General features: G+C 41.1%; 1 protein-coding gene and 1 pseudogene across 1 annotated transcript; both read left to right on the top strand.

Moving 5' to 3' along the window:
* Positions 1-692: 692 nt before the first annotated feature.
* On the top strand, positions 693-1,616 carry LOC116893851 (olfactory receptor 13G1-like). The gene has a single exon (XM_032895571.1). The coding sequence runs from the start codon at positions 693-695 to the stop codon at positions 1,614-1,616; it is 924 nt and encodes a 307-aa protein (XP_032751462.1).
* Positions 1,617-8,140: 6,524 nt separating this feature from the next.
* LOC116891347 lies at positions 8,141-10,189 on the top strand (annotated as a pseudogene).
* Positions 10,190-10,996: the final 807 nt, after the last annotated feature.

Here is a 10,996-nt window from a genome sequence, read left to right as displayed (position 1 = left end):
ACAGTGACTGTCAATGGGAAGTCCTATGAGGACTGTTTCAGTCCCTTAAATGGCACTCTGGGAAATCTTGCAGGAGCTGGGTTTGGGAACAGCCGAGTTTTTGTTGTTCAAGGTGTTGATTTACCTGAGACATCCTGGGCCCCTCAGGAAATCCCGATTTCCCTTTCATGCTGTATATAAGTCTAATTCTATCCCTTAGCTTCCTGTTCTGGAGAGAAGAGAGTTCCAAGACAGGAAATTCTGAGTTTATCACTGCCACCTAGATGAGGAGTCACATTGTCACAGAGACCACACTTGGTCTTATCTCTGGAGAGTCTGTCATTACTTTAAGGTTTTGCGTGTCATGCCCCACACTCTGGACTAGCAGCTAGTAATAGAGTAAACCCTTTCCCTCTATATGGGATGAGATGTTGCATTATAGAATAATGTGCTCAGGGACCTTGTATTCAGGGTGAACTCATGTTCCCATGTTCATGGAGTCTGCATGGAGTTTGTTGTTAGCCTGCTCTTTTCTTTAGCCCATGACCCAGAAAATAAAACTATAGTATTATTCTCATACCAGAACATGCTCATTACACAGAATTGTTACCTGAGTTTTAAAACAATTGCTAATTGATCAGAATAAATTTCAGTATTTCTTTTGCCAGAAGCTCAAGCTACAACTCTTATCCTGAATCTAGACAGTGCTTCCTATGGCTCCAGTGAATCAGTCGGTTGTGACCATGTTCATACTGCAAAACTTTGTTGATGATCCCTGGATCCAGGATGTTCTCTTTTGCCTCTTCTTTGCCTTGTTCATGATGGCCATAGCTGGCAATTGCCTGATTATCATGACCATCTACAGTAGTGCCAACCTCCACACTCCAATGTACTTCTTCCTAGTCAATCTTTCCCTCATGGATGTGATCTGCACTATGACTGTCTTGCCCAAAGTCCTGCAGAGCCTGGTGGCAGAGAACACCATTTCTTATGGAGGATGTCTCACACAGATGTTCGTCTTCTCCTGGGTTCTGGGCTCTGAGCTTCTGCTTTTTTCCGCCATGGCCTATGACCGCTACCTCGCAATCTGCCGGCCATTGCACTATGGTACCCTCATGAATGGCAGGGCCTGTGTGGCCCTTGCAACCTTTGTGTGGTTCACTGGAGCTCTCAATTCCTTGGTGCTCACTTGTCTGGTATTGCCACTGTCCTTCTGTGGTCCCAATCTTATCACACACTTCTTCTGTGAGATCCCTTCTGTGTTGATGCTGTCCTGCAGCCCCACCTTTATCAATGACATCATGACTGTCATTACAGACATGTTCCTGACAGGCCTTAACTTCCTATTGACCATGACATCCTATGTCTTCATCATTGCCAGCATCCTGCGTATCCGCTCAGCTGAAGGCAAGAAACGCGCCTTCTCTACCTGCTCTGCCCACCTGGTTGTGGTCACCCTTTATTATTCCACTGTTCTATATACTTATGTCCGGCCAGCCCTAGGAACTGCTGGACTCCTGGACAAGGCTGTTGCTGTTCTGTATACCACTGTGACTCCATCTCTGAACCCCCTTATCTATACCCTAAGAAATAAGGAATTCAAAACATCCTTTAAAAAACTCTTATTTCCCCATTAATGACTTTGAGTTCAGAGAATAACTCTGGAAGCAGTGGGCAAGGTGCTAAAAATATCACTGAAGCCTTCTTTTTGTATCTTTTGAATTGGAAGGACACAGGCTAAGTTATAGCATGGGCTGGCTGTCCAAAGTTTGTATGAGGAAAATCAGACTCTCTACCAAATATTACTAGTCTTCTACTCTTTTGAATGTTTTAGATAGCTTTAACTATTCCTATTTCATACATAGAAATGTATGCTTATAATTCAATGTTATTAAATGTTAAAATATTTCTATGACTCACCAACTGAATCAAGTCTACTTAAATCTTGAGTGTAGTCCTTTTAGTGAACCCTCTTTAAAATTTTTTGATTCTCTATAGCAAAGTGCAAGAATGAATGGTTACAGAGATAAAGAATAATGAACCCTGCCCACACTTTTTTTCCATCTTTATTAACTTGGGTATTTCTTATTTACATTTCGATTGTTATTCCCTTTCCTGGTTTCTGGGCCAACATCCCCTAACCCTTCCCCCCTTCTCTATAGGTGTTCCCCTTCCCATCCTCCCCCCATTAACGCCCTCCCCTCAACAATCACCTTCACTGGGGGTTCAATCTTGGCAGGACCAAGGGCTTCCCCTTCCACTGGTGTTCTTACTAGGCTAGTCATTGCTACCTATGAGGTTGGAACCCAGGGTCAGTCCATGTATAGTCTTTGGGTAGTGGCTTAGTCCCTGGAAGCTCTGGTTTGTTGGCATTGTTGTTCATGATGTAGACATTTGCTGACCTAATTTGACTGTTTTCATCTGTCTTATTCTTATCTCAAAGTTTCCCTTAGTATTTAGTTCATTCACCAGTTTCAGGGAAGAAAATGCTCATAGATGGCCTGAGTTAGGGATTGAGTCTAGGAGTCGCTAATTTTTATGAAACTTTCCCTGATTCCAGAATCCAAAGATGTGAGACCAGAGCCAGACACTGTCATGGCAGCCTCTTCTAGAACCCCATGTCATTGCAGAGGTTTGTTAAATAATAACTCTAATGTGTACCTCAAAATATCTCCTGCCTGGATGAGTGTTATATGACCTGACCATCATCAAGGGTTACTATTATCCAACACTGAATATTGTATATAATGTTAATCTGACATGAGTTCAATTCCACTGTGACAGGAACTCAGAAATAAAGAGCTTATAAGATGCATTCATGTTGATATGAGCACACCTTAAGCATTTCTATGCTGTAGTGCTGTAGTAGGGTGATTATCAGCTCTAAGCTTGCACAGTGTCATATGGCTTGTATAAAAGAGATGGCAAAAAGCATAGTAGAGTAGGTAAACAGGATGGAGGAAAATGACAGGCGAGACAGAACCATGTCAATGATTTGTGGTTGTGATGATTAATGTTCATGGTTACTTTAACTGGATTAAGATCTCCTAGGAAATTGCTGAGAGATACCTCTGTGATTATCTGTAACCTGTTTCCAATGAGTAGTTACTGAGCATCTGTGCCTTGTCTTTAATGTGTGTTGTACTTCCACATGCACTGGGAACAAGAAATCATAGGAGAAGCAAATGGAGGGACCAGTTTAAATTTCTCTGTCCTTAGCTGCTACAAGGTAAAGACACATTTTCACCACACATCCTACTGCTACGAGGCTCTGCACCCAATGAATCCAATACTAGCATGTCACTTTTGACTAGTAAAGGAAGAGTAAGGGGTAGTATATGGACAACTGAAGAATAGTGCTTGGTTACATATAAAGTAGTGAGGATACGCTGAAAACTCATCATTTATTTGCCAATGCTCATATTGAGATAGTAATATATCACACAGGCAGCAGTAGATGATTTAAGCAAGAACTGAGGTCAGAGAAACAAGGCTCCTTTGTGTCCCTTTGGGAAGGCAATATGACTTTCTCTCTCAGAACATAGGGTTGTGGTGATGTGGACTAAGCTTTTATTTGGTGCACAGAGATAAGCATCTGAGTTTGAAGGCGCTTTTCTATAATGGCCAAAGCTAAAGCACAAGGCCATGAAGATGTTCTAAGCAAGGCAGGTGGGAGATGGGCTGTATTGGGAAGGGTACAAGAGTCTCTTCAGAGCAGGCCTGATGTTCTTGTTCCTCTGTTTATAGGTAGGGAGGTTGAGGATGTATCTGACAATCTAGTACCATTAACTTCTCTCTGGATGTAGTTAACAAGTACACAGAATTTGGATGAGTAATACAGAGATTAATAATGGTGATGTGTGCTAAAAATAAATGCTCAGCAGTGTAGAACTTTCCTGTAGGAGAGAACATTTTTTGTCTTTCAGTGGTTAATCCCTTCACCTGACCTCACGTAGGTAATGGTGTAGTCACTTAATGGTGTTGGCATGTATCCTTCTCCATTGTCGTTTTTCAACCTTAAAAGAAGCCATGGCCTCAGTAACAGAGGACACCTCCTTCATCACCGAAGGACATCCATCAGGAGAAAATGTAGCTGGTTTAACTGGATTCCTGTGAGGGTATGGCACGGTTCTTATCTTACCATCTCCCGGGTAACCAAAATTGTCTTCCATCCTGTAATGAGACAAAACCCTATCCCCTCTCTAAATACAATAATGTCCCTTTCTGCCATTCAGCATCTTGGGCAATTTTTATCAGTACTGGCTGTTTCATGACTTCAGGGGGAAGTTCAATAAAGTATCTATCTGATCTTGAAAAAAAATAATGTGTGATGTGTGCATGAAGGCCTTCTGCTTCCCCTCAGCTCAGCACATGTGCTGAATGATGCTGCTGATACAGCCATAGGACAGCCAAGAAGCAGGAAGTTGATGCATCTGCAATAGTCATCCACATGAGAGTCATGATGCTGTTCATACTTGAGGGGCTTCAGAAAAGCAGCAGTAATAGAAGTATCTCAGTCTCATATAAGCAGTGGATGATGATCTCAGAGCCAAAGAATGACAGCCACCATGTCATCATACCATCACTGATATTCAAATTACTGCACAGAGGGATCACATGCCTGTAGCGAAATCTCCACATATATGTGGATTTATCCTAGAGCTATATATAGTGCAAGGAAGTCAACTGGCTGTGTAGTGATCATAGACCATGACCATGTGTGCTGGTCTGTGTGCCTGACACTATCCACAGAAATCTGTGGGGCTCTGGCATGGCCAAAGCAGCCAAAGAGTTGCATTCTCCAAAGGGGAGGGGAAGTCAGATCAAGGGCAGCTACTGAGTCTCTTCCATAGCCTTCACTGCTCCAGAGTCATATGTTGCACAGAGGGAAACTTCTAGGCTCAAGCAGCTTCCAGCTATGAAAGCTTTGAGAGAGAATTTCTCTTCCCCAAAGTATTACAGTTCTGTACAACAGATGCTGTTAGGACTTAACTCGTGTGTGTGTGTGTGTGTGTGTGTGTGTGTGTGTGTGTGTGTGTGTGTGTGTGTGTTTTATTCCTTTCAGACAGGATCTTATATACATTGTGGGGTGGGTTGGGGTCTAAGAATAGATGCTTTCTATTGGCTTGGTCTGAGATGTTAGTAATGCCTCATCTGCATGTGGAGGGGCTTCAGGTGCTGGCCTTACGTAACTGATTGTCACAGTCCTCTCCATGGGTTGTTGTGTCCTCATGTTCCAGGACAGGAACCTGGTTAGAAGTAGATGAAACTTCTACCATCCTCAGGTATGAGGGTACTAGGGTTTCTGAATCCACTCAACCTTACCAAGTTTTTGTCTGGTGACATGGTTCCACTTGTCCCACACATGTGTATCAGCAGCTCATAAGATAAGAACCACACAAAAAAGAAGAGGTTGGCCATGCTCCCATTGAAAAACATCGTGTTTTCCTCAGATATTAGACTAACCAGCACCTTAGGCAGCAAAAAAATACAAATATATGGCTAAATGAAGATAATTCAGGATATGAAAATGGAATTCAATAAAGAGATAGAAACAATGAAGAGTACATAAACTGAAATGAAGATGGATTAAAAAAATATTTCAACTAGAACACTCATGGAAAACCTTACATAGAATTAATCAAGCATGGATTTAAATACCAGGACTCAAAAATAAAGTAGAGATAGAAAATAAGCAAAGAAAATGGAAACTTTTGAAAAAGTCCAAGGGATAGAGAGGAAATGGAGACAATCATTAATGACAACACTATCTAATTATGAGCATAGATAAGGGAGAAAAATGCCAGGCTAATGACATAGACTATATCTTTAACAACACCTTAGACAAAAAAAGTCATTAAAACAAAGAAAAAAGAACATACTCACATAAATATGGGTCTCAAGTGTTGCTTTCAAATTCCTTTTAGCTTTTTTGTTAGAACAGATAACCCCCCATCTAAACAATATCCAAAAAAAAACACACCTTTGGTATATTATAGTCAAAATATACAAAACAAAGTGGAAAAAGAAAAATCACAAATCACGTGAAGGAAAACCAGTTAATAGAACACCTAACTTTTCAGTAGAACCTGAAAATTAGAAGAGCCTGGAGCAATACATTCGAATTTCTTTTTCTTTTCTTTTTTTTTTTTTTTTTATTTTTTAATTTTTTTTAGATATATTTCTTTACTTACATTTCAAATGTTATTCCCCTTCCCAGGTTTCCTGTCCATAAGCCCCATTCCCTCCCCTCCCCCTCCGCCACAAGGTTATTCCCTCTATACCTCCCCCATTTTGCCCCCCCCCATATTCCCCTGCACTGGGGGTACAACCTTTGCAGGACCAAGGGCTTTCCCTTCCACTGGTGCCCCAAACATGGCTATTCTCTGCTACATATGCAGTTGGAACCTTGGTCAGTCCATGTATAGTCTTTTGGTAGTGGTTTAGTCCCTGGAAGCTCTGGTTGGTTGGCATTGTTGTTTTTATGGGGTTGCAAGCTCCTTCACCTCTTCCAATACTTCCTCTAATTCCCCCCAAGGAGGTCCTATCTCAGTTCCGTGGTTTGCTGCTAGCATTGACCTCTTTATTGGACATGCTCTGGATGTGTGCTCAGGAGAGATCTATATCCGGCCTCTTTCAGCATGCATTTTTTAACTTCATCAATCTTATCTAGTTTTGGTAGCTGTATATATATGGGCCACATGTCGGGCAGGCTCTGAATGGCCATTCCTTGAGTCACTGCTCTAAACTTTGCTTCCATATACCCTCTTATGGATATTTTTCCCCTTTTAAGAAGGAGTATCCACATTTTGGTAATCCTTCTTCTTGAGCTTCCTGTGGTCTGTGGATTGCATCTTGGGTAATTCAAGCTTTTTGGCTAATGTCCACTTATCAGTGAGTGTATACTAAGTGTGTTTTTCTGTGACTGAGTACATTCAAATTTTTTAAGGCTCTCAATAGCCAACCAAGACTACTGTACCCAGAAAAGTTAGCTGCACAGTTAAAGGAGAAAGAAAAACTTTCCATGATCCTAACTGCCAAAAATTCATATCTAACAACAGTAAACAGAATTCTGAAAGCAACACTTGAGACCCACATAGAATAAGCTCAACCATGTTAACCTAGAAACAAAACAAATGAAACTTAAAGTTAATTTTTAAAGCACAAATAAGAACACAAACTAGCAAACACAATCAAATAACATTGCAATCAAAACATACCTTTAAATAATAACTCTAAATATTAATGGACTTATACATGGGCTATGTGAATTAAGAAACAAAATTGGGGTTGGGATTTAGCTCAGTGGTAGAGTTGCTTGCCTAGCAAGCTCAAGGCCCTGGTTGGGTCCTCAGCTCGAAAAAATAAAAAGAAACAAAATTATCCATCTCTTGTTTACAAGAAACTCAACACAGCTTTAACCATAGGTGCCATCTTAAAAGATGAAAAATAGCATTTCAAGCAAATGAGATCAAAAGCAAGCAAGCATTGCCATGATAATATCTGACAAAATAGAATTCAAATAAAAAACTAATCACATAAGATAAAGGGACATTTAATCCTAATCAAGTAAACAGTTAACCAAAGAAGACATTTCTATCACATATATGTACCAAACTCTAGGGCAACCAGTTTTATAAAAAAAAAAGTACTACTGGATTTGAAGACACAGATTAAAATCAATCCATTAATAGTAGGTGATTCTAATACCCCACTTTCTCCAAAAATCAGGACACCTGAACCATTATTAAACACCAAACAATATACATACTACTCAGCAGCAGACAGAACCTTTTTTAAAATATATCTCATCCTTAGGCAAAACATAAATCTTTACAAAATAAAAAGATGAAAATAACTCCATATATCTTATCTGACCACAATTCAATGAAATTTAAAATTGACATTTAAAAAATCTCTACTGGGTCTCATTGAACGTGGAGCCAGCTCTCGGGGGTCTCTGATCAGCACAGCCGGGCCTACACGCAAGCAACCATGTCTAAAGGGACCTGCAGTTGGCATTGATCTTGGCACCACCTACTCCTGTGTGGGTGTCTTCTAGCATGGAAAGGTGGAAATAATTGCCAATGACCAGGGTAACCGCACCACGCTGAGCTATGTTGCTTTCACTGACACAGAATGATTAATTGGGGATGCGGCCAAGAATCAGGTTGCAATGAACCCCACCAACAGTTTTTGATGCCAAACGTCTGATTGGACGTATGTTCGATGATGCTGTTGTTCAGTCTGACATGAAGCACTGGCCCTTCATGGTGGTGAATGATGCAGGCAGGCCCAAGGTCCAAGTAGAATACAAAGGGGAGACAAAAAGTTTCTATCCTGAGGAGTGTCTTCAATGGTTCTGACAAAAATGAAGGAAATTGCAGAAGCTTACCTTGGAAAGACTGTTACCAATGCAGTGGTCACGGTGCCAGCTTACTTCAACGACTCTCAGCGACAGGCAGCAAAAGATGCTGGAACTATTGCTGGCCTCAATGTACTTGGAATTATCAATGAGCCAACTGCTGCTGCTATTGCCTATGGCTTAGATAAGAAGGTCGGGGCTGAAAGGAATGTGCTGATTTTTGACTTGGGAGGTGGCACTTTTGATGTGTCAATCCTCACTATCGAGGATGGAATTTTTGAAGTCAAATCAACAGCTGGAGACACCCACTTGGGTAGAGAAGACTTTGACAACCGAATGGTCAACCATTTCATTGCTGAGTTTAAGCGAAAGCACAAGAAGGACATCAGTGAGAACAAGAGAGCTGTCAGGCGTCTCCGCACTGCCTGTGAGCGGGCCAAGCGCACCCTCTCCTCCAGCACCCAGGCCAGTATTGAAATTGATTCTCTCTATGAGGGAATTGACTTCTACACCTCCATTACCCGTGCTCGATTTGAGGAGTTGAATGCTGACCTGTTCCGTGGCACACTGGACCCTGTAGAAGGCCCTTGAGATGCCAAACTAGACAAGTCACAGATCCATGATATTGTCCTGGTGGGTGGTTCTACCAGAATCCCCAAGATCCAGAAACTTCTGCAAGACTTCTTCAATGGAAAAGAGCTGAATAAGGCATTAACCCCGATGAAGCTGTTGCCTATGGTGCAGCTGTCCAGAAAGCCATTCTATCTGGAGACAAGTCTGAGAATGTTCAGGATTTGCTGCTCTTGGATGTCACTCCTCTTTCCCTTGGGATTGAAACTGCTGGTGGAGTCATGACTGTCCTCATCAAGCGCAATACCACCATTCCCACCAAGCAGACCCAGACTTTCACCACCTACTCTGACAACCAGCCATGTGTACTCAACCAGGTGTATGAAGGTGAAAGGGCCATGACCAAGGACAACAACCTGCTTGGGAAGTTTGAGCTCACAGGCATACCTCCAGCACCCCGTGGGGTTCCTCAGATGAGGTTACTTTTGACATTGATGCCAATAGCATTCTCAATGTTTCTGCTGTAGATAAGAGCACAGGAAAGGAGAACAAGATCACCATCACCAATGACAAGGGCCACTTGAGTAAGGAGGATATTGAGCGCATGGTCCAAGAAGCTGAGAAGTACAAAGCTGAGGATGAGAAGCAGAGAGATAAGGTTTCCTCTAAGAACTCGCTGGAGTCTTATGCTTTCAACATGAAAGCAACTGTTGAGGATGAGAAACTTCAAGGCAAGATCAATGATGAAACAGAAGATTCTTGACAAGTGCAATGAAATCATCAGCTGGCTGGATAAGAACCAGACTGCAGGGCTGGAGAGATGGCTCAGCAGTTAAGAGCACTGACTGCTCTTCCAGAGTTCAATTCCCAGCAACCACATGGTGGCTCACAACCATCTGTAATGGAGTGTGGTCTGATACCCTCTTCTGGTGTGTCTGAAGACAGTTACAAACACACTCACATAAATAAAAATAAATCTAAAAAAAAAAAAAAAAAACCAGACTGCAGAGAAGGAAGAATTTGAGCATCAGCAGAAAGAACTGGAGAAGGTCTGCAACCCTATCATCACCAAGCTGTACCAGAGTGCTGGTGGCATGCCTGGAGGAATGCCTGGTGACTCCCCTGGTGGAGGAGCTCCTCCATCTGGTGGTGCTTCTTCAGGCCCCACCATTGAAGAGATCGATTAAGTCAAAGTAGAGGGTATATCATTGTTCCACAGGGACCCAAAACAAGTAACATGGAATAATAAAACTATTTAAATTGGCACAAAAAAAATCTCTACTGAAAATAAATTTATGGAAGAAACAAAACAAACATAATACAAAATGCCTCCATGATAAAAGTCATAGAGAATGTAGGGAGAGAGAAAACATACATCAACATAATAAAGGTTATGTACAAGGAATCCACAGCTAACATCATCCTTATTAGAGAGAAGCAGGCATGAAGCAATTCCACAGAGGTCATGAATGATATGGAGATGTCAGCTATTCCCATTTTCTTTGAATATTGTACTAGACATACTATCTGAAGCAATAAAGCAGGACAAGGAAATCAAAGGGGAAAAGTCAAGTTATCATTACTTGCTGATGACATATTATACACTAACGACCCCAAAAATTTTACCAGAAAACTTTCACAAATGATAAACCAATTCAGCAATATGGCAGGATACAGAATCAACTTGCAGAAATCAATAGCTTTTCTGTACATAAGCAACAAACATAGAGAGAAGGAGCTCATGAATATACCCCAAGTCACAAAAACCTCAAAGAAAATAGAATACTTACAAGAAACCTAAAAAAAAGTAGAACCTGTACAATGAAATGTGAAAACATCTGAAGAAAGACACAGAAAGACATTTGAAAATAAGAATGAATCTCATGTCTATAGATTGGTAGGATTAATATTGTGTAAAGGACCACTTCACCAAAATCTATTTCAGATTCAATGTGCTTCCAATTAAAATTTCCATCTCAAACTTCAACATAGATAGAAAAAAAACTACACTAAAATGAATATGGAACAATAAAAGACCTGAGATAACCAAAACTTTTCTGAGCAAAAAGAAAAATGCTGGAG

This window comes from Rattus rattus, chromosome 2 (genome assembly GCF_011064425.1).
Source record: "Rattus rattus isolate New Zealand chromosome 2, Rrattus_CSIRO_v1, whole genome shotgun sequence".
NCBI classification, from domain to species: Eukaryota; Metazoa; Chordata; class Mammalia; order Rodentia; family Muridae; genus Rattus; species Rattus rattus.
Note: the sequence above shows the minus strand (reverse complement) of the source record. Positions and strands in the feature narration are given on the sequence as shown.

Excerpts from the sequence above, each read along its gene's own strand:
- LOC116893851 (XM_032895571.1), top strand. The coding sequence starts at position 693 with ATGGCTCCAGTGAATCAGTCGGTTGTGACCATGTTCATACTGCAAAAC.